This window comes from Ursus maritimus, unplaced genomic scaffold (assembly GCF_017311325.1).
Source record: "Ursus maritimus isolate PB19 unplaced genomic scaffold, ASM1731132v1 scaffold_7, whole genome shotgun sequence".
In the NCBI taxonomy this organism is placed as follows: Eukaryota; Metazoa; Chordata; class Mammalia; order Carnivora; family Ursidae; genus Ursus; species Ursus maritimus.
Window position 1 is genome coordinate 69,864,994 of NW_024426885.1, and position 24,268 is coordinate 69,889,261.

Genomic DNA, 24,268 nt, shown 5'->3' on the forward strand with positions numbered 1-24,268 from the left:
TGACTCTTGGGAAACTTAAAAAAAAAAAAAAAAAAAATCAGTATCCACAGTTCATCCCAGAGCTGTTAAGAAAATCTCTAAGGTATTTAAGACATCCCCAGGTGAGGTTAATGATCGGCTGTTGAAAGCCACAGGTCCGAATGGTATTGCCCAGGGCAGAACCGCCTAGAGAGATCACAGGTAGGCTAGCCTCTAATCCCACTCAGCTCTCGGGGTGGCCATAGTTTTGGGGTTGGCACCGTGTTTCTCTTCTTGTGGGCCACGAGGCAGAAGAGTCAGGAAAGGGGGTGCGTGTCGGTGGAGTGGATTATGAGGGCTCAAACGTGGTGGGCCCACTGAGGAGGAGAGACCAGGGGAGGAGACTGAGAAGGGTCTACGCTCGGGGGACAGCCAGGGAGAGTCGCTGTGTCTCAAGCCAAGGGAGAAAGTGGTTCAAGGTGGAGGAGGACACAGTTGGTCAAATGGTGCTTAGAAGTGACGAACCGGGAGGATAGCGTTCATTTTAGGATTTTGCAAACCACCGGTGCCCTTGAGCAGGCAGACGTGACTCAGCAGACTGGTTTGGATAAAAGCTCGCATGGAGCTGGTGGAAGGGAGGCGTTCCGACCTGCCAGTCTTCCCACCAGACGTGAAGCCCCCGTGAGGCCTCTTGTAGGCTTGCTGTTTCTGCCTTCCCCACCTCAAACCCAGCATGTCTGTGGGTTTGAGACTTGTGTTCAAAATGACCCTGTTGCACTAAATATTTAATCTTTTGCAATGTGGTACCCAAATCCCCTTATTAACGTGTCTGTTTCATAAACAGTGTGTCATCAGCGCCTCTGTTCCTTTCCTTTAGATCTTTCTCCTTTTAATAGGACTTTGCTCCAGATGACATCCCCTTGGTGTTTGCCTGGGTGCGTGGGATTGTTGAGGTCTGGCCTGTCCTTCCCCTTGAGCGAGGCTGTGCTAGCGTGAGGACTCAACGGCTGCTTCATGGGCGAATGTCAAGGGTCTTGTCAAAGCCCTTGCCTGGGCACAGTCGGGGCTCAGCCAACATTCGTTGAAATTTAGGGCTAAAATGACTGCACGGCAGACACAGCTGCCCGGTGGAGAGCCAGATAAGCATGGTGAGGTCCCTTCGGAGGAGGGTGTCTGTGCCCTGGTGGATGGGAGAGTTTCTGCCCTGCTCAGCACCCCCCGCCCTCCTTACCCTGCTTCCCCTCTGTGACCCCGTTCAGGGCTGATACACACCAGCGTTCTCAAGGAATCCCTGTGCACCGTGGTAGTCTCGTAGGATGATGGAAGTCCGGCTCAGCACGTGTGTGGGGAGCTGTGTTGTAGCTGACTGCTGTTCCTGCAGTATCCGGAAATAGCATTTTCTGGAACATGGCACATCAGTGACAAATTAGGTGGTAAGACCAGGAGGTGGTCCCTGGGCTGTGCCCCTCCAGCCCTGCAGGTGGACCTAGGCTTCTTCAAGAATTCTGTCCCACATACGGGAGCTGACAGCCACTTGCTTTCAACCCCTGGAAACGCTGTGAGGAAACCCCCGACTCTATCCGGTCAGCCCCTGTACTTATAGGTTGCCCATGGCCCAGGAGTGTGTGCCCTCAGAGAACAATCTGCGATTTAACTCCTCTAGCTGAGGAGATTATGGGGTTGCTTTTTAAAGATTTTATTTATTTGAGAGAGAGAGTAAGCAAGAGAGAGAGCATGAGCTTGGGGAGAGGCAAAGACAGAGGGAGAAGCAGGCTTCCCGCTGAGCAAGGAGCCCGACATGGGGCTCGGTCCCAGGACTCTGGGGTCATGACCTGAGTCGAAGGCAGATGCTTAACTGACTGAGCCACCCAGGCGCCCTTGTTATACTTCTGGTACTGGCTGTAAAAAGCAGGATTTTAAGGAGTAAAGAAAGCCTAGAACTTCCTCAGAGGTTGTCTAGATGAAAAGCTATTCTTATGTCCACATTTCAAAGCCTCAACTTTTTTACTTTTTATTATAGGTTATTTCGAAATCTATACAAAATTAGAGAATTGTATAATGAGTACTCCCTCTACCCACAGGCCAGCTGTCCACACGCAGTTCTGCCATCCTGTTTCATCCGTCCCACATGCCTCCCCCACCTTCTTTTTATTTTTTCCTGGCATATTAGTCCATTTTTGCAAAGCGGTGCTGTGGTGACGTGGCCCCCAGGTCTTGGTGGCTTACAGTAACAAAGGCCCATGGCCTTGGTGGGTGCAAATAGCCGTGCTCCCCACCTTCTTTACTCTGCGGCCAAGGCAGAAAGGTGAGACTCTTCTTGTGCGAGTCTGTGCAGAGAAAACGGCTATTTTGAAGAAAAAATGGCTATTTTGAGTCACTGCCCGGCCATTTGACAGTATGACGACCCTGCTCATACCCAGAACGTGGACACTGAAGTAAGAACCTGAGCTTAGGATTCCTGCCCCATGTCCCACTTTGCTTTTTCTGGAGCACCTTTTAAAGTAACCACTTAGGGTGCGCCTGAGTGGCTCAGACAGTTAAGCATCCGACTTTTGATTTCAGCTCAGATCCTGCTGTCAGGCTCCACGCTGGGCATGGAGTCTGCTTGAGATTCTCTCTCTCCCTCTCCCACTGCCCCTCCCCCCGACTTGTGCTCTCTCTCTCTCTCTCCCCCTCAAGGAAGGAAGGAAGGAGGGAAGGAAAGAAAAGAGGAAAGAGAAGAGAAGAGAAAGAAACCACTTAGAGTGGAGCCCGTGAAGAAAATGAAAAGTTAGGGACCTCTGCTTTCTATCCCTTGCTCTCTCAAGTCCTGGGATGAAGGACTACCCTTCCCCTGGCTTAGTCCCCGTTTCCGGAATCTGTAGGCAGTAAATCTTTTGACTCCCTTTTGTGTGAGTGTATTGAAACTGCGCCTTCCATCAAAATGACCCCGTGGTTTTCACTTCCCCAAGGAGAGCTCGGATGCTGAGGGGGCTCCCTGCCAGCCCCGAGTGGGTGGCTTGTGCCCCCTCAGTCCGCAAATCATAGTCTGTATATTTGTAATCAAACACACCAGCTACCAGCCTCCCAGCACAAAGACCCCACTCATGGTTGTTTCGGAAGGCGAGCCTGCCCTGATTGGGCCGTAACCCAGAACCCAGAGCAACAAGATTCCCTAGAAGGAAAGGTCTGTAAGTTGTCAGACACTTAGGAGGATTGTTGTGTTTTAACACGTAGAGAATGTGATTAGTGCTCTTCTCAATGAATCTGCACTCTAGGAGCAGGGAGGTCGGCAGGTGAAGTTTCTAATCAGGAATAGTGGAGGGAAAGGTAGTCATCAGTTGAAAGACTAACTAGGAATCTACTTTCCTAAGTCTGCCTCAGCAGGCACCTAAACAGCTACACCAGAGAGTCCGTTAATTAGTGCAAGGAGTCCTGGGGGTGTTTTGCGTGGGTAAGAATGGGGGTGGTCAGGTTATGTAGACTAACTAGAGATGTCGAGATGTCGTTCGTCTGCTCTTACATGGAGCGGGTATAAGATCTTTGTGCGTCCAGCAAATGGGTACCCCTCACAATGGTACTTAAGGCCTAGGACTCGGTCCTGTTCTGTGCTCTGCCACTTAAGAAAGGACCTGAGGATTTTGTCACCTGATTTGAGCAGAAGGTAGTTGAATCCGGCTTCAAGAAGAGTGCTGCCTCTGACTCCAGCAAACCTTTCAACTAACGATTTGTTCAAGGACCTAGAGGAGAGACAGTTTGAATTTCCCTGAGTTTACAGCATGTTGTGTAACTATTTCATGCCTCTTTTTGGATAATGTGCCACACCTGGTAGAGGAATTTTGTGGGAGGGGACCTGAAGTTTTCCCTACCTTTGGTCGTTGGAATCTACTGGTACCTCCCCATGAAAATGGGACTGTGGTGAATGGCCACCATATTGAATCAGCTTACAAGGGAGGGAATGAGAACCTGAAAGGGAGTCTGGTTCGTTCTCTTGGGCGGTCATTAGTAGCCCCCCAAATTACAGAGCGGCCACAAAGTTCCTATATCCGAGAAGTGCTGTTGTTAGGTCTTCAATCATTAGCAGGGACTGCTTCAGCCATCAATGTGGAAGAAGAGGTCTTGAAGGATGTGAGGAGAATTTAAAATGTATGCAGAGAACAGAGGTGAGAGTACAGACAACTTCTAAGTAGGGTGCCTAGAAAGGGTGTGACCTACCCAAAAGAGCATACATGTTGTCAAGATGATTCCATTAGCTATTTCTTTCAGCATCAAAAGAGGATTTTTCCATCACTGGACTTCGTAGGTTCCAGCATCTGTGCTGATGGCTTTATGTGGATTATTTTATGTTTTGTAATCCTCATAACCCCTCCGTGAGGGTAGGAAGTAGTACTCATATTTGACAGATGAGGAAATTAAGGCATAAAGTTTCCAGGACCTCACAGCGAGTAAGAAGCAGAGCCAGGATTCAATTTAGGAAATCCGATTCCCCAGCCCGTTCCCCGAAGCTCCACTTAGTTTACAAGCGTGGTATTGCAATGGCCTGTTTTTGTTTGCACCTTCTTTCCTCTGTTCTCAGAGTTCAAGAGCCTTAAAGTCTTTACAGTCTGATGGAAAAGGGAAAAAAAAATGTTTACTTTATTTCAGGAACCTCTCCTTCTAAAAGGTGTGGAGATTTTCCCATCAAGCCAGGTGGACACCTGTGTTTTCCTCCCAGAGTCCCTGGAACCCTTGGGACATCACTGTTTTGAATCCCTATAAAGGCATGAGGAAATGTGGTTTGATTCAGCAAATGTCTAGGTCTCCTCCAACCCTTTCTACCATGTGAGAGTTGAGGACCACTTTGGCTTTATCTAGTCTGGAGTTAAGCTTTGGGCCAGGCAAGATCTATATTGACGATGCGCAGGGGTGGGAAGTGGAAATTCAGCGTCAAGTACTCCTTGTCATCCAGCATTTTTTCTATTACTTTGGAGCCTGTCTGCCGCAGGGCAAGGTGCCCAGCTGCTCCCAGGGGGAAAGAAACTGAGATCCTGAGTTGTCTGCCCAGCGTCCGTGCCCGGGGAGAAGTGCCGACAGCATGAATTTTAAAAGCCTGTTCTCAAAGTGCATCACTGGGAAGCCTTTCCAATAGAATCACTTTTAAGCCCCGCGGTAGTCACAGCTGCGGGGTGATTCTGTCGAACCTGAGGCAGACCTGAGCGAAGTGGCAGGTGGAGGAAGTACCGCTTTAGTCAACAGATCAGGAAACCTCGTCTAAAATATTGGGGCTCTAGGAAAAACTAGACCCATTGTTCTGTTGCTTTCTTCAGCTGCACTTTGTGGTCCTGCTGCCAAAATTCCTAAGAAACGGTCAGGAGTGAGGGAGAGGGGAAATAAAAATAAATAATGAAAAACACAGACAAGAATCTAATGTGTGTGTCTTCGGCTGTGCCATTTTCCGCAACGATCAGACTTTGAGTCCGTTTTAGCCCTTTCTGCAGGTGTCCCAGCGGTGGAAGGATGGGTCTGTGTGTGACCCACAGGCAGTGGGAGCATGCACACGAGCAGGTGTGTGACCCCTCTCCAGGGGGTGGGGAGGGAGTGCTGTCAAGGGCATGCGTGCCCAGCAGCAGCTGGCATGGGAACGCCAGGGCCCGCCCACAGCAAGGCCTCCTCTGTAACAGGTGCTCATGTCTGCGAGAGAGGATGTGGATGGCAGTCACCACAGGGATGGATGAGCCCCCTTACTCCTGTCCTCGTGGAACTGGGACCAGGTAGATCAGAAATGATTTCACTTAGGTGAGAGCCAAGGTGGAAAGAAATCTTGGGAGTAACCACAAGACAAAAGCAACAGTGAATCAGAAAACAGGAGTCTCAAGTCCGACGGGGGATCCGGATGAGTCAGTGCTCGGCCTCTGTAGCCTGGCCCTGGCGTAGGGCTACTGGGTCACCAGGGCTGGGGAGTTTCTGGAAGCTCTGGCGTGGGGTAGCCAAGCCCTAAACGGTCCTAGGTCCTAGGTCTGATCTATCTCAGAGGATTCCTTTCCTTAGAAATATCCAGGGATTTCTCCAGCTTTTATTTCCCACGTACTTGGGTAATCGGCCTCCACCCCCTATTTCCCCTTGTTCCTCCTCCCCTAGGCCCTGATTGAAAAGATTGGTAACCACAGGGTTCAGATCTGCCTCCCTCACATGCTCGCTGTTAGAACTTTGCTAAACTAATTACACAGTCTCCTTTTCTGTAAAAGAGGGACTTGGGTGCTTATCTCAAAGGGCTGTGAAAGGAGATGGTGCTTAGAGGTACCCTGCCCACGGCCTGGGGCCTCACACACCAAGCGCCTTGGTCTTAGTTATGCTGCGGAGACTCTACTTTCCAAGTTGTTATGATCATGGTTTTCCTCTCATAATTAAAGGGCACCCTTCTCTCTTATTCTCCCTTGATGACCCTGCCATTCACCATGGTGGTTCCTCCAGGTCATTTCTAAAGCGGAATGCCAGGACATGGGGCTCACCTGGCTTGTGCTCACATTCTCTGGCCCTTGTTGGTTTTGTGCTGACCGGCCCCCAATACCTGCAGCATTACCCAGGCTCTGCGTTCACCTGCCATCTCTGTGTGAGAGCTGCGCCGTCCTTTGTCCACCCTGATCTCTGGTCCCCCTGCTCTTGTCCTCTCCTGAGTCTCATCTCCTAGGCAGCTCCGTGGAGCCCCCGGCAGGACACGGTGCCATTCCTACAGCGATGGCCCACACTGCCACTTGGTCACCATGAGCTCCTGAGAAGTAAGGTTTGGACTTGAGTTGACTTTAGAGGCATTGTCACCGCATAACCGATCTAGGTGGCACAGTGGAAAGATTCTGGGCTCTCATTATCTTTCTGGCTGAACAAATTATCTAAACTCTCAGAAACTCAATGTTCTCCTTCATAAAGTAGAAATAGTAACTCCTGGGTTTGAATCTCGTCATGAAATGTGCAGTTCTGCGTATACCCAAGCACGCACCCAGCAAGCGGCAAGCAGTGGCTGCTTTTATTGGGTATTCTGAGCTCACCTACATCCTTTCCAGAACCTCTCAGCCTCCTCAGGCTGACGGATGCGCGGCAGGTGCCCCTTGCCCAAGTCACACTTTCTGGTTCAGTACTGCCATTGGGCAAGGTGCTCCTGTCTATGACATTCAGGCCGTTTGCTAGGATCCTCTGGTTTCTAAATGCAGTTACTTAATGGGGTCCGTCGCTCAGAATGGCCACTCTGAGGTAAAGAATCCTAGCAATGTCCTAACTAGGAAGGCCACTGCCCCTCTCTCTTTCTGGATGTTAAGAAACCATCCGTGATGGAATAGAAGCAACAAGAAGTATTTGAAAAGTCCTAAATGAATGGGACAGAAAACAGTGATGCCAAGGACAACGTAGGCACCTCCGGTGACTTCTTCCTTCCGTCACCTCTCGCCATCCGTGCCTCCTTCCTCACACACACGGAATGGAAGCCACTTTCTGTTTTTGCCAATATTCTTATTCATTCTCTTTAGACTGTCCTTGAGTCTTCTCTCCCTTGGAAACAACTTCCGTTATAAGCAAAGTGAGAGAAGCTGGACGTTCCCTGTCCTGGAGATGACCCGGATGGAAGGGATGAACTGAGTTTACGAACATGTGGGTCTTTGAAAAGTGTTGCTGTAAAACTAGGACCTGTGGAGACCTGTTGTGTGCGGGGTGTCTAGAAGCTAACCACGTACCGAAACTGTGGGACAAAAATGTATTTCAAGCAAAAGGTGCGATGAAAGTAGCAAAGTCAGCGCGACCAGAAGGCTCTTCGTTGCCGGACAGTGAATTTGTGGCCCCCCAGACTTGAAGTCCCAGCCCCAGCGTTCTTGCTCTCTGTGGATTGGATGGCACCGGGAGTGGCTAGCCTGGAGAGCTTCATAGTAGAGGAGGACGTGATTTCCTCCCGGTCAGGGGCTCACAGCTGACAGAGAAAAAAATAACAAGCGAAAGGGCAGGACTGCAAATTCAAATCTGTTTTACAGGAGAGGAAACATGGTAATTTACTTCAGTACCTCTACTGGCGTTGACATCCGAGGTTGGGATTCGTATGTAGACGGTTCGTAAGCAGGGGTCAAGCTCACTTAGTGGGAAGTGTCTGTGTTGTACTGTATCATACTAAATAATGTAAATAAGTGACAATACGTATTACATGCGCAGGATCACAGCGAGAGGGGTACCAATAAACTGCACTCGCTCAAAAACATGTGACACGTGGGAAGAAGTGGCCTGTCGGTGACTTGCTCCAGTGACCCGAATAGGAGCCCACAAAGGTTCCCTGTCTTGGACTTCGTCCAGGAGGACTTAAATACCAGAAAAACCAGAAGGCCCGGCTCCAGCATGGCAGAGCCCCAGACTGGAGGTTAGCTAGCATCGCGCGTCGGGGCTGTTGTAGTTAGAAAGCCAACCGGGAAGCCACAGTTCCTAGGACACTATCCTTAGTACGACCCCCACCCCCATGATGCACGTACGCCTACAATGTCCCCGGATTATATGAATGGCCTTAGAAAAATGGAAGGAACACCAAATAGGTAAGGTTTATTCATACTTTGCTCCATTCTTCATGGTTTGTAATGGATTTTAATAGATTTTAAAATGCGAGCTCTGCTTTGGGATTCATCTGGGGACTCAATCGACCGAACTTGAGTAGATTATTCACCACTTCATTAAAATTCAGTAGCGCTGAAGGTCTCCATCTGAAGCAGCAAGGGCCTCTGCTGCAAGAATTGCTGTGCACTCTGCATGGAGTGTAGTTTTCCCCGTCCGGCCCGCACCGAAAGTGTGCACAATACCAGGGGAATGTCGATCTAACACTTTACTTTCCATTAACCAAAATTATTTCTGTAACCTCAGGAGAAGAAACAGGCTTTCGGTGAGTAATCGACACACTGGTGATTTTCAGTCTCTTACTGGGAACATATTACTGGCATAAGAATGCATTACTGCTGGGGGGCGGGGCTTAGAGGCTTGTCATGATTATCTCCGTTGCTCCGAGATAACATTTAGTCAGTGGAGAGTCAGTTACCATTCCAATGGAAAGAGCTGTTGTCGTTGGACAGTAGAAATTACAGGCTGAAATGTTTTAAAACTAGACATTTGTTTACTTCTTTTTCCTACTAGAACTGAAGTCATGTAATTTATTGGAACAGATGGCACAGAAGAGGTGGGCCGCAGGAAATCGGTGTGTTCTACTTTTAGAAAAGATAATTTATAAAAATACTACCCAAAAGCATAATAAAGTCATGGACTTACAGGCTTTTGCCGAGTCCAGCTGGTTCAACTCCTGTCCAGAATTCCCGCCCCGACAGAAGGCCTCCCTGGCGTCCCTGCTTGAGCCCTGTGGTCTCTTAGGACCTTGACACCAAATTCGTGATCACTTTCCAGTGGCTTTTTCATGGTCAAGTGAAATGTCCTTTCCAGAGATCTCTGACCACGAGAACATCCCTCCTGATGCCTCAGCTCTCCCCTGGCTCTGATCGGCGCCGGTCTCCTGCGACGTGGCTACTTTACCAGGGCCTCATGGTCAAGAGCCGAATTTCTCCTGCTTCCTTCTGTGGCGGGAACATCACTGGCCATGTCATCCCATCCTTCCTGTTCTCCGGATGCTCCGACCTGCCCACTTGCCTTGCAGCCGTGCCCAGAACCCGGCACGGCATGCCAGGAGCACTGCTGCTCAGAACGACTGTTCTTAACCATTTGAGAATCTAAGATTCCAGAATCTCGTCCCAGAAAAGGCACGTGGGGATGTACATGGTGCCAACAATTTCGGCAGATTTCTGGGACTCCCTGGAGCTCACTCATCACCCGTGTGCCTCCTGGGCCGGCAGATAACCCCCTGACTGTTGTGCGGACAGTGTGCATGGGAACCCCCGGGGAAGCTTTCACTGACCACCCATCCCTGGGCCCTACCCCAGGAACTGCCGTAAAGCCAGGAATCTGGGGATCTGACGCAGAAGGGTTTTCAGAGTTGTCTATTTTTAAGGAGGCTGTGTTGTAGAAATCAGGTTTTGAAATCACGTTTCAATCATAATCGCATATGTGAGGCTTCTTCAGGATCCAGTTTCAAAAAAAAGCATTTTCTTGGCTTTTTCCTGAACTGACTTGTTCAGGCATGTTAGGCCTTTCGGGATCATCCGAGTACTTCAAGTACTCGTGAGATTTTAAAACCGGTGCGCAGAGCCTCAGCCCCTGGCTTCCCTCTTGCTGGCGTTTGTTGGATGAAGAGTCTGTGGTTAATTTGGGAACGGCTCAAACCTAGTGGAAAGTCAGACAGACCTGTGTTCGGACCATTAGGGCCTAGTGTGTTTTTATAATGTTCATCTGGGGGAACTTAGGCATCTTGGAGCCTTTGGAAATGACAAAGGGGGGAAGTTGCAGTTTCTGAACATGCCATTTAGCCAAATAGCTGAGCAAAATATTTTTAAAAGAAATGCTCAGTTCTGTGGCTTGGTGTGCCTTAATCTTCATTTTTCTCCTTTTGCGATGTCTGTATCTTCCTGGAGGCTCCTTCGCCAGCCCACAGTTCGGCCACCCCTGTTAGAACATTCCATGAGCGGTTTGTGTTGGACACAAGTGTAGACTGGTGTTTGGTGCTAACGAGGATCCCTGGGGGGAGTGAGGGCGAGGGTACATCAGCCTGGGGAAGTAGGCATCCTCCGAGGTGTTTGCCTGGCCGGTCGCGGACAGCGAGCTGCACCTGCCCCTTCGCACAAGAGCTTCTGTTCGAGCCTGACAGTGAATTCAAAACCAGCTCGGGTGTGTGGGAAAGAGCTGGTCAGATTTCATCAAGGGCAGTGACATCCTCTGTGGGATTTTGTTGCAGGAAATATTCTGATCGAGCCTTTGAAGTATCAGACCCGAGGTCTGACTCTTTGCCTCGGTTTGGGGGGGACAGGGGCAGGCAGCAGGCAGCCGCGTGTTTCCGGATGTGTACTCTGTCCCCCTCTTCCTGCTCACCTCGGTTTCCGTCCTCCTCCGTGCAGGTTATGGCCACACCGTGCCCTTGTCGGATGGAGGCAAGGCCTTCTGCATCATCTACTCAGTCATCGGCATTCCGTTCACCCTCCTGTTCCTGACGGCGGTGGTCCAGCGTGTCACCATCCACGTCACCCGCAGGCCTGTCCTCTACTTCCACGTCCGCTGGGGCTTCTCCAAGCAGGTGGTGGCCATTGTCCACGCCGTGCTCCTCGGCTTTGTCACCGTGTCCTGCTTCTTCTTCATCCCGGCGGCCGTGTTCTCCATCCTGGAGGATGACTGGAACTTCCTCGAGTCCTTCTATTTTTGTTTCATTTCCCTGAGCACCATCGGCCTTGGGGATTACGTTCCTGGAGAAGGCTACAATCAGAAATTCAGAGAGCTCTATAAGATTGGGATCACGTGTGAGTATCGGGGCTCCCAGACCCCACCCCCTTTGGCCACGCCCCACCCTGCCTATCTATGAATAGTGTCATTCATAAAAGCCCTGATGGCTTTTTCACTGATAAGTTTTCAAGCTCTTTATGCAAAAATATTACTGCCGAGACATTTTTTCCGTGTACCTTGAAACTGCTGATCAGTTTCTCACTAACAACTAATAATGTAACCAATTTCTTAGTAAACCGTAATAGGCATTATAAATTACAGTGTAAAAATGCACCACATAGAATATACTAGATTACCAACTTTTAATTCAAATTTTTTTTGCTGTTTTTATTAACTATTTTAAGTTCCAGAAAATTAGGGCTAGGATGTAGCCTGTTACTATCAGTCATGTTCTTTAATTTACCAGGAAAATCTTAAAAAAGAGTTGCTTATCTCATTTGTCCATCTGGTTCTTTTTTCCAAGAAGTTAGAATATATGTGAACAATTTTCGGAATTTTGTACGTGGAAAGTAGGCATTCAAAATCAGATGGCCAGTGGTTTATGGTTTTTAAACAGTTTTTTTTTAATTGGATGTGGATATGAAGAACTTAGAAATCTGTTTTCAAGAAACTCTTAGTTTTTACATCATAACACATACACAGTTTTCATTTCTGCTGTCTCAAGAGTTTTTCAAGAATCGGCTCGTGTCACGTTTCCTAGGAGATCATAGTGGATACTCAGGCAGTCAGATGCTGTGTCCTGGCTCCTGTCTTGTAGTCTTAACCTGACAACATGCTTAGTTGAATTATGTATATTTGGACATTTCCATTAAACCAGGAGCTCACGCAGGGCAGAGACCTCAGTCATAAACGCCAGTGCTTTGAACGGCGCCCAGCTACCGTACCCAGCTACCATACAGATTCCAGAAATGTTTACCAAATAGTTGCAAGCATGAGCTCCTATTTCCTCCCGTTCCCATAATTCTTTGTAATGTCCACAGAATATTTCAGCACCGGCTCTCCGGTAATCTAACCAGGCCTCTGTTGTTGACTGTTTTGATTGCTCCCCATTTGGGGGCGTCATAAACAACACTGTCGTAACTATTTGCTTATGTTTGTACTTTTCCTACTTGGATATCTTTCCAAGAAGTGGGATTGCTGGCCCAAAGTGAATACGCCTTTCTTGCGACACACGGAACATCTTGACCCTTTGCTTTCCAAACGGAATTTCCGGGCTTACGCTCTCACCACAATGACCTGAGCGCAGCGGTTTCAGCCCTCACAGGGTCATGTGGGCCAGCAGCGTGAGGGGTGTTTTGTTGCCGATTTAGTAGCTCCGATAAACATTATCTCAACATTTTTTTTCATGTATTAGGTAAACTATTACCTCCTTATTTTAATTTAGCGTTTTTAGGACTTCAAGGAGCTGAATGTTTCTGCAGGTGTGTTTGCTAGCTCTGCTTTTCTCTTGTGTTCACTGTCTTCTCATAAATTCTGCCCAACTGTTGAACTCCCTCAGTTTTTCGTATAATGCTAAGTCCTTAGATCATCTTAACACTCGTTACCGTGTGAACCAGCTGTTTTTAGTGGTCTACATAGCGTATGTGCTGAACGGAGCAAATGAATATTCCAAAAGTGTGTTAGATTATGATTGGGATAAAATCCCACAGCTTTTGCCTGAAACCGCACGGATATTTTTGTCAGCATTCAAGGGCTTGATTAAACACTGGCTAAAGGAAAAGGAAGGGAATTCCCAACTAGTCCAACAATGTCATTGCTGTTTCCTTTTTAAAGATTTATTTATTTATCCTAGCACACACACGCACGCACAAGCCAGGATGGGAGAGGGGGAGAGAATCCCAAGCAGACCTCCACTGAGCATGGAGCTGATGTGGGGCTCGATCTCAGGACCCTGAGATCATGACCTGAGCCGAAATCAAGAGTCAGACGCTTAACCGCCTGAGCCACCCAAGCACCCCTGTTATTGCTATTTCTAATGTATGCCATGTTGTCATCAAAACGTAATAGCCAAATTGTAAAGATGCTAGAACTTTGTCCCTCTGCATTCGTGAGATAATCGGCCTCCTTATTCCTATTATGCTGCTCATTCTAGCTGGTTCACTTATTTTCTGAGAATCCTCCACAAGCATTTTACCACTGGGCCATGAAATTGGGATTTTTCTTATTTTTAGTTTTCAGTTTTACTTCCCTGTTCCTTTCCATGGTGAATTTTTTATTTCATGGAAACTGATTTTAAATGTGTTGCAACTGACTTAAAATCACTGCTGTCCCATCACTGAATTCAAGGAATAGCATGTGACCTGAATCCACGGGTTATCTTTTATTTCGGAGTAAGAAGCTGGTAGAGTTAATCAGTGAATGGTCCACGTTTCCCCCAAAATGACTGTCCCATCATGGATGGCTTAGTTGCAGCTGGACTCCAGTCAAGTGCAAATCGCCGTACAAAGACTGGTTCACGTCAGCATCCGTTCCTAGAGGGATTTTCATCTAGCTTAAACTATAATTTCTACTGCCATACTTCTTACTTTCTAGTGGAAAAACTGATAAATGTATTGAGTCTTTAAGGTGTCAAGCTCTGCTCTGAGCACTTGTGACAAAACTCTTGGAATATGTCACTGGCTTTTTTTTTTTTTTAAAGATTGTATTTACTTATTCGAGATAGAGAGAGGGCATGAGAGAGAGAGCCCGAGCCGGGGGGAGAGGGGGGCGGTGTTGGGCAGAGGGAGAGGGAGAAGCAGACTCCCCTCTGAGCAAGGAGCCCGATGCGGGACTCGATCCCAGGACCCTGGGATCATGACCTGAGCCGAAGGCAGGCACTTCACTGACTGAGCCACCCCAGTGCCCTGACATGTCACTGGCTGTCTGAGAGCCCCTGATTATGCAGTGGAGGAGGTGAAGAGCCCTCTCCCTGCAGGTCGCCCTTGGGGGGTCAGGTGAGTGCGGGATGGCGTTTCTCTTTATGACGCCACGTCAGCACCAACTGTTTCTTGTTTTCTCAAAAATTACCCCGTGAATCTGAATAATCCCAAGTTTGTAGAAAGTTAAGTCATTCTTCATTTTTCTCTGGGTCTCTGGTTCTCTGGAGCCATGGACCTTAGAACATTCCCAGAAATTTCGAAAAGTGGCAGGAGAATTGGTTCATCACTCCCTCTGTCGCCACTGGAGTCATCCGTGACTCGATCCCACTGAGACGCTGTCTTTCTTCTCATTCAGGTTACCTCCTCCTGGGCCTCATTGCCATGTTGGTAGTTCTGGAAACCTTCTGTGAGCTCCACGAGCTGAAAAAATTCAGAAAAATGTTCTACGTGAAGAAGGACAAGGACGAGGATCGAGTCCACATCATAGAGCACGACCAGCTGTCCTTCTCGTCCATCGCCGACCAGGCCGCCGGCCCGAAGGAGGATCGGAGGCAGGACGAGCCTTTTGTGGGCCCGCAGTCCTTGGCCCACCCCGATGGCTCTGCGGGCAACTAAGGGCTTTGCCGCTTGTCCCCGGAGCACCAGGGTCGGGGCAGGGAGAAAGAGCCTTTGTCTTGTTTATTTGTATGAGAATGCAGATGATCTTTTAACAAATACCTACTGTTTGAAATATTTAGCAAAAAAAAAAAAAAAACCCACAAAAAACAAAATAATGGAACAAGGGAAGCTTTTACTCTGGACGACTGGTATCTGAGGAAATGGGATATGTACCTATAATTCACATGTGACAAAATTACCTAGACTTTACGGATAGGTAAGGAATACTTGAAGAAGGGCGCTGCTGTGGGTAGAAGCAGATTTTATACTTTTGATTGGGGACTTTGAGATTTGCATTTAAATCATTTTAGCTGATGGCTAACTAGCAACATTTATATTTAAGAGCCAAAAAAAAAAAAAAGAGAGAAGCATAGAGGTGTGTTTTATAAATAAGCTTATGTGTACCTGTTTGCACGTGCCCATCCCAAATCATTATTTTTGTAGACTCTAACTTAAACCTACTATTTATAATGAATAGGCAACCAGTAACTGTGTACATACAAGTATATATATATGTTTATATCTTGTACATATGGTTTAGGTCACCAGATCCCAGCATCCTTCATAACCCAAGATTGTAGATATTTTTCCTTTTGATTTCTCTTTGTACTAAAGAATCGAGAGTTGCTACAATAAAATAAGGGAAGTAATACACTTAAGAGTGAGTTACGATGGTATTCTGCAAAAGTAAATGTTTCTACCCTTTGTAAGAGTATGATATCAAGTGTCTCAACTGTTGGTAAGCGTTTCTCTGGAGGGGAACAGCTAATGAAGAATACAGTTTGGAAAGGAAGTTATTTTGTTTTGAAAGTGCATTGTGATGTAGTCACCTGGTCTACAAAGCCCGGGACGGGAACCTAGAAACCCCGAATGAACAGATTCTGTCAAATTAATCAGAGGGTTTTTAAAGTTACAAGCTGAAATCAATAAAAGTCATAGCGGGTTGCAATCCTCTGCTTTACTATGTCAAGAAAAGCCTTCCTGTGCGTTGACACTATGTCCGTATTTACTCCTTTATAGAAACCAGGAAGGCAGCATTTCAATGCTGTACACAGGGCACGATTAGTTTTCGAAGAGAAAATGGAGAAGGCCCTGCATGATCACTGAGCCTTGGGGAGCTCGCTCGGAACATCTCCGAGACGTGCGGCCCCACGCACACCGTTGCCAGCCGTGTCCTGCTGGCTGCTGGCTGCTGGCCTTCCATAAGCAAGGCCCTTCTTTCTTGTAGGACATCCCGTCTGGCCTCAGAGCAACAAAACCCTAAGAAGGAAGTACCTCAGCTCCGGACATCCATGCCACTCCAGAGCTCCAGGAGACCCCCCCCCCACCCTTTCCCATGTTGGGTTCCAGAAGTGTTCTGTTCTCTGGATCTGGGGACATTACCCTGTAAGCACATTTCTCTGCGCGTCCCACGCTGTGTCTCCACGGCGGAGACTGCTCTTAGGCGGGGGTCAGTGATCGGTTCAGGGATGGAATAGAGACTCTTTAGCAGATAGGGGCGTGCATCAAGGACACAATTGGGTCTGGAAAGTTCGCAGTGACCACAGCACTTGGTATGGTACAGGGGTGTTGCAGGATAAACGCCACAGAAACGGTGGGTTGTACACTGGGAGAGCGTCTTCATGTTCCGTGCAAGAAAAGAGAACGGGTGTGCTACCAGGGCGTGACTGATCTGAGAGGGGAGTGCAAAACACGGAGAGGGGGGAAGAGCAGAAAGGGAAAATTCTGAATCAGGATGTCATCAAGTCGTGCAAGTGTCAAGTTAATTTTCAAAGCGTAATTTTATGAATCGGTAGAGAATGCACTCACCCTTAATGGTGGTTCGAATTGTTTTTGTTGTTTTGACTGGGAAGGGGGAGGTGCAAAAATGGGAGCAAGTTTTGCCTCCCGCGCCCTGTGGAAAGCAAAATGTAAGGCAGAGTATCTCCCCTGTGCTGGCTTTTTGTCCTCAGCCGATGGGCAGATGCCACTCTGTGGTCCTGAAGGAGGAGCCAACTGTCAGAGAACAGAAGCAGGACCTGCGGGGGCAGGATGAGCCATGGGCAGCAGGGAGGTGACCTTGGAACCTTCTAGTTGGAGGTGAGCGAGGGTGAAGTTGGAGGTGGGAGTGAATACTAGCAAAGAGGATTTGGAGTGATGAGTCAGAGTGTTCTGGGCAAGAGTGTTCTAGATTGAGTTCTAAAGAATCCAACGAAATGCCTTCAAGATAGAGAAGCAGCAGAAACCCTCGTCTTTCAAGGAGAGGACCCCTGGGGTGACTTTGAAGTCACATGTGTCCAGCAGGTACGTTGATTTGGACCAGAGGATACATTCAGTGTGAGCAGAGAACAGTGTAGGTGGAGGAAGAGTTCTTGACCTCCCAGCCGTCCAAGGCCCCGTAGAGCAAGGGCTAGAAGCAGTCTCCAAACGAAGCTAGAACAGGAAAGAACAGACGAAGTTGGGCCCAGATGACTCCATTTATGAGACTAGTCTCTGCAGGGATCACGCCCCCAAGAGATTTAAGAAGTGATTTGTTCAAAAGTTGAAGAGGAAGATGAGTGGGCGGGAAAAGAGGATGTTTTCTGAACAGATAAATATGGAGTGACTTAAGAAAAAAATGGGAATGGTCGGATTAGTCAGAGAGGGAGGGGGTGTTGCTTTTCTTACCTAAAAACCAGTCCTGCCCACACTCTACAAACCAGCCTTCGGTGCCTTTCGGAAGGTGAATGGGGAAATCTGTACACATTTGGAGACGTCAAAATAACTGAAATAAATATTCAGTGCAAAGCTTTTCTTCAAGTTAACCCTTTCCAGTTACCAGTAGTACATCTTCTCAAAAGCAGCAGATACTTGCTTGAATGAAGAGCTCGTTTCGAGTTGGCACAAGCATGCACTGGCTGGTGGCCAGAAGATTCTCTGTCTTTTACTCGGAATGCAGGGAGCATAGCTCTGTGGCATATGATACATGCATTTTGTGACTCGTCAAAGCCTCCGTGCCCAGGAGAGCTGCCATAAATACCGATATCCTCCATTCAGGAAGGCCGACCTTCTGGGATGGAGTTTCAGAAATGTGTACAGACTCAACCAGATCATTCCTTGGCAAATTTAGAAACAAAACCGCCTCACAGTGCTGAGCCTGAGATCATTTAGAACTTACCGTGTATTTGGCTCTGCCCAGTACGGTTTTCAGTCTGTCTCTTTAATACATTTAAAGTTTTCCCCATTGTGGTGTATTATTTTCCGAGAGTTCTACCTGATGAAAATTTGGAACAGCCAAGCCTTTTGTGTGGAAGCAAAACAGGAGATTGTTTGCTGAAGACGATTTTCCAAACTTCTCACTTATCTCACTTGCTGTCAGGCAAACTCGGCTTTCGAAAACACAGTAGAGAGCCCAGAAGTAAGTACAAAGTTTTTTAAGTATTTTTGCAGCCCGGCAGTGAAATGCATTTAATAAGAAGTAAGCCCCTGGCTTGCTTCCCTCAGAACTCAACCACACTTAGCTTTGCACCTGGTTTCCAACCCACAGAAAATAAAGGGGAGCACCGCTACCCAATAGTTCTCGAATTTTGAGTTACTGCACTTCTCATAACGTGCGGGTGGCAAAAATATTAAAAGTCTGGTGCAAATTGGCAGTACCCACTCTGCCGTCTTTCAGGCGGACTTAAGTCGGCACTGTCTCTCCGTTCCCCTAAAAGCGTCCACGGTTCCTGCACCGTCCACCTCGGCCTCCAGTGCCACTCAGAGTCTGGGGACAGTTGGCTGCCTGACCGCCCTTTTGTATACTTAAGAAAATGGTCACACACTCCAGAAACATGACAACTCTCCCTTATGGCAAGTTTTTCCATTCTGAGCGAAACGGCAGGGCACGCTCAGCCTGCATGATTGTAGAAGTATGAATACTTAATTGGGAAAATGGATTTTCCCAATTATATGGGAAATGGATTTCCCAAAATATGTATATATATAGGCTGGAAAACCAGAGCCCCTTGGCAGTGAGATATTTAACCTACCAATGAGTCTGCAGGTGCTCAGAGACATCAGCATAAATTCCCTGACACTCTTGCATTACTCTGTTCTTGCTCTGGGTGAACAGTATTGCTTTCAATTGCTGCATTAATGTGGGAGGAGTGCCCTTCTTTATGGGCTCGCCTGAATAACGAAAGCCTTCCTCTGTGCCCTGGTTACCAGCTTGGTACACCGCGTGGGGATTGCAGTTTGGGACAATGGGACCTTGACATTGGGACTAAGCTTGTTGCCACCCATTGGGCAGTGACCAAGCCAGATTTTAAAGGTCACTGCATAATTTATGGCATGTGAACTAGTGGTTAGAATTCTGTAATGAAGTAAAATAATAGTCTTTTTTTTTTTTTAATAATGGTCTTACCATTTTCCCTGGGCTGCTCCCTCTGAATTTGGGGAGCTGAGAAAGAGATCAGGCTCCCAGGCACCCCTATCTTGGGACAGAGAGCAGCAGAGCCCGGGGCCAGGCCAGGTGTTGACTCCACATGTCCCTGTTGGTGACGCATTCCTAGGAAGGGACACTGGCTGGAAAAGGACAAGCCCCATACATCAGTCTGCAGGAAACTGGCTGTGCCACCGAGAACATATTTCAGATCACTGTGGAGGGACTTTAAGAAAAAAAACAAATAGGGGCATCTGGGTGTCTCAGTCAGTTAAGCATGTGCCTTCGGCTCAGGTCCTGGAGTCCTGGGATCAAGCCCAGGACTTGGGATCAGGGATCCCAGGGAGTCCTGGGATCAGGCCCAGCGTGGGGTCCCCTGCTCACTTGGGGGTCTGCTTCTCCCTCTCCCTCTCCCCCCGCTCTGTTCCTCTCCTCTCCCCCTGAGTGCTCTTTCTCTCTCTCTCTCAAAAAAATAAATAAATAAAATCTTTAAGAAAGAAATAAAGAAAGAAGAGAAAAGAAAAGAAAAAAAAGAAAAGAAAAAAAAATCAAATAACCTGCATTTGAAATGGTTTCTTTCTGGCAGATCTGTAAATCTCAAGTTTATGGCCATATCGAAGGCAGAAAGGAAAGAGGCATTCTATACATGTTAGGTAGAGTAACAGGTCAAGTGCTTGTAAATAGCTTTTTAGCCAGGTCGTAAAATGGTAAAATCATGTGTGTTTATTTCTGTGTCTATAACATGTGAGAATCCATGTCAGTAAATCCCACTTGGAGCGTCAGACTTGCTGGAAAGAGGTCCACGTGAGGGTCATCTCCCGACAGTTTCACCTCTGGGCTAAGGAGAAAGAACGATGCTATCCTGGGGGAGAAAGAATGGAGAGTTTGCTGCAGAAGTTACACACTGTTGTTACAGCAAAGAAAAAAAATCCAATGTAAGCTACCAAAATCATCTGAAAACCTAGACTTGTTTCGTTTTTTTTTTAATTTATTATAAGCAGTGACTGAAAATTAGTACAATGACAAAACTATAAATAAGTATTACAGTGACTGAACCATCGCCCTTATAGGCAAATAGATGGGATATGAGTGTGTGAAAAATTCAAGATGATTTGACATCATTTGCACACTTGAGTTTTGGACTTGCCCTCCCAGTTTTTTGCACGTGGCTCAACATCCCCAAGCCCCCCCCCCCGCCCCGCCAGATCACCCTTGGGGACCCCAGTCCTTGTGAAGAGACTGAAGAAGGAGCTCCCCCTTAGTCTGGTTCTAAAAGGAGCTGGTTCTTGCGGAAACAGGTGAACCTAAGGGCTGTCTGCAGGGGTTACAGCTCAAGGGTTACAAGAGGGCATTTCCAGGGGTGGGAGGAGATGAATGCGATGCAAGGAGTCAGCGCCTGGCACTTAGCAGCAAACCCTCTCATGACTGTTAGCTGCTACCATGAAAACCAATTGTAGGGGCACCTGGGTGGCTCAGTCGGTTGAGCATCTGCCTCTCGCTTTCGGCTCAGGTCATGATCTCAGGGTCGGGAGATCGAGCCCCGCATGGGGATCCATGTTCAGCCGAGAGTTTACATGAAGGCCCTCCCTCCCTCTCCCTCTGCCCCTGCCCCGCTCACATGCACATACACACACACTCTCTCTCTCTCTAAAATAAATAAATCTTCACACAAAAACACTTTTAGGCATTTTTCTAAAAGACAAGGTGATACCAAGAGCTGTAGAAGTGACATATGGTGCAGGTTCTCAAGGAATTCATCCGTTTTGTACGTGGAGAATAAACGCATACCAATCAGCAATGCAGGGCCGTGAAACTCCAATGCTATGTGGTGTCTTGCAGATGGAAAATGATCATGAACTCAAAGGAGGAAGAGGTCCCTGGGAGTTGGGGTGGATGGTGTCAAAAATCCAGAAATAGGGAAAATTGAAACCAGGTAAGTAAAATCGTATTTAGTAGGAGTTTATTGTGCATATAACAACAGGTCGCAAACTGGGAGCTTTCAAACCCAAAACTGATATGAAGCTCAGAGGCGTGACATTACAGAATGGCTTAGAAAGTGAAAAGGAGGGAGTTGTTTAACCTTGACAGTAATTGGTTATTACAATGGAGGTCTCCGAATGGCAGGGGATTGGTTAAAAGCGCTTATCTCATACCAATTTAGCCAATAAACAAATGAATAATAAGCCTAAAAGTACAGGATGAGAAGGGAAGATGAGTTTGGTTGGAGATAATGTTGGGTTTGGCGTAATGCAGAACTTCACACAGATTCAATGAGATGATGTGTGCAAAAACCCCAGTATGGTGCCTGGCATTTGGAAAGAAGGTATCAAGACACAGAAAGCGGTCAAAGTGTTGACCACTAGAAAATTCCAAATGGGTTAAAGAAAAGGACATTGGATTTAGCTACAAGGTGGACGTGTTGGTTTTATGAAAGCAGAAGAGGGATAAAGAGACGAGGAGAGGCTCTCAGCACAGATACCCAGAGTGATGGGGTGGTGGCCTTAACGCCTATTACACGGTGGGTCTGATAAACATTTTAGTTTTTTAAAGATTTTATTTATTTATTTGAGACAAAGAATGAGCGGGGGTGGGGGGCAGAGGCATAGGGAGCGGGACAAGCAAATTCCCCACTGAGCAGGGAGCCCAAGGTCGGGGCTCAATCCTAGGACCCCAAGATCATGGCCTGAGCCGAAGGCAGACATTTAACTGACTGAGCCACCCGGGCGCCCCAAACAGTTTCAACAGCATACATGACTAATCGGAAACAAGACAGAGGCCTACCTATTCCTTCTGAAATATTTAGCCGTAATCTAAATGTCTTTTTGTGTCCTGCATAGAATTCAAGTTTTACACATACACGACATCTAATGCCAATCATTTTATTCTTACGTGGCTAGAGTCTTAATTTTAGGAAGCTCAATGGTGAAATGATGGCTAATTACAGAACCAATTGTATCTACAGCTGTTTTATAGTAATACATTATACTACACATTTTATTTTTTTCTATCCCATGTAACTGGCGAAGGTTATTTGTCAAATGTATCCAATTCCAAAATCACTTCTCTGTCCAAGAAGCCCCCACAGGCTCAGTGTTAGTCCTGTGACCGCCGGGGGAAACCCAGATTTAGAGGTTGCCCTCCCAGGTCCTGTGAGGAGCACTGACTCTTCAGTGAGGGCGTGAGACCTGATCCCAGTGAAGATCATTTTCAAATCCGCTACCAGCAGCCAGACGGTTTTCCACATAACTCCGAAACAACATTTTCTTGTGCCTGTTTAAATGTGGCAGTTCATGACCTCCTATGTCCAGGGAGTAACAGACAAGCTATCAACTAGGAATTTTTCTTTTTTTAAACGGGCTCTTTCCCCGCAATGATAATCAATGCTCCCGACAGTTACACTGGGACTATGCAGAAGATTTTCGTACCTCCTGAATCATCGGAAAGATGAAATCGTCTCCACCAGAGTAGTTTTGCATGAACCTTACCGCACACTGATGCTTTGATAACGGCTGGTCGTAGTTACTCCATTAAATTCACACACCATTTCCCAACTGTATCTTCATAAAATAATAGCACAAATATGCACTGTGACGAGCATTCCTGAAAGTTGGTCAGGAGTGCGTATGAACGGCAATGTTTCTGATTTTCTTTCTTTTGATGAATATATGTAGGTGAACATCCCTGAAAGGAAGATGGTGTATTTTCTTTCTTTCTTTCTTTCTTTCTTTCTTTCTTTCTTTCTTTTACTTTTTAAAAAAAAATTGTATGTTTGTCAGAGAGAGCACGCATGCACAAGCAAGGGGGAGGGGCAGAGGGAGAGGGAGAAGCAGGCTCCCTGATGAGCCAGGAGCCCGACGCAGGGCTCGATCCCAGGACCCTGGAATCATGACCGGAGCCAAAGGCAGACGCTTAACCGACTCAGCCACCCAGGCACCCCAGAAGACAGTGTATTTTCATCTGTAGGTATGCCAAGATGTTAGAGATTATTCTTGCTCCTCAAAATTCTAGGTCTATGTGTTGTGTGATGCCGGACTAGCTGCTCATCTCTTTAACATTTGAATTTATCCTCCTTAGGATGGAACAAGTACCAGTCGTCTCCACATCAGGAACATCATCAATCAAAATTAATTAAATTCCCATGAGATGCGTTCATAAGGAGTGGGAATTGATAGAAAAATAAGTTATCTCTTTGGTGAAGTGCAAAGATAAAGGGAGTTATTGAAGGGCTGTGACATTTAGGTCAGAGGCCAGCACTGAAGTGAGGAGAGGATATTCTTATTTTCATTGTTCCGGTCTTAGCGTGAAAATGCAGTGCACCAATGGAGCTAAATATCCTAGTTGCTGAGAAACCCAAGACCTCTGCATTTCAGATTTTATCCTACAAGGCTGCATTGGAAAGGATTACAGAGATCAGGTAGCCTAACTGGGGACCGAACTGTAGAGAGCCCAATGCTGTTCTTTGCAATTTTTTCTGAGAAAATGCCCAAGCCTTTTTTGTCCTTTCACTTCTCTGAGTGGACCAGACTCAACGGGGTACCACGGACCACGCCATCCTCCCGTGGTGTTGGCCCGGATCCATCTTTCCCCGATCCAGGCCAGCCTGGGATTCCCACTGAGCCTACAGTTTTGAAAGGACACAGTCTTTCCTTCGCAAAGCCGCACCTAACATGAGACAACATAACACAACATCCCCGAGTTTTCAAGCGACTGGAGAGAGAGTGGAAGGAGAATGAGAGAGGTTCTAGTGACAACGGGATGGGCTAGACCAGAGCGTCCTGAGATTAGTAATCTGGACGGACTGCTGGGTTACAGGCATGGCCAGTGCTGTACAAAGGTAAGTCAGACACCAGAGGTTCGACGTTGAAAAGGAATTGTAGGACTTAAGTCTTATGAGCAGAAAACCTGAAGCAAAGTCAAGGTCTGTCTCTCTCAGGGTAGTGACAGAATTCCATCTAATCCCTGCCAAACAGGCTGTGGACAAGGTGAGCCAGAAGTTACGGTGAACTCTGTTCAAGGTCAGTAATGTACTTCGGAATATTAGGGGTAGCGTGACAAGTTGCCGCAGTTT

At 47.3% G+C, this 24,268-nt stretch overlaps 1 protein-coding gene across 1 annotated transcript in view; it reads left to right on the top strand.

Annotated features, from left to right (window-relative positions):
• Window positions 1-15,752, top strand: part of KCNK1 (potassium two pore domain channel subfamily K member 1) — a 40,267-nt gene extending 24,515 nt beyond the window's left edge. Inside the window, exons 2-3 of the mRNA XM_040624256.1 lie at window positions 10,926-11,321; window positions 14,518-15,752. Coding sequence (XP_040480190.1) covers window positions 10,926-11,321; window positions 14,518-14,777 — 656 coding nt within the window. The 3' untranslated portion in view covers window positions 14,778-15,752. The remainder of the gene's footprint in view (window positions 1-10,925; window positions 11,322-14,517) is intronic.
• Window positions 15,753-24,268: the final 8,516 nt, after the last annotated feature.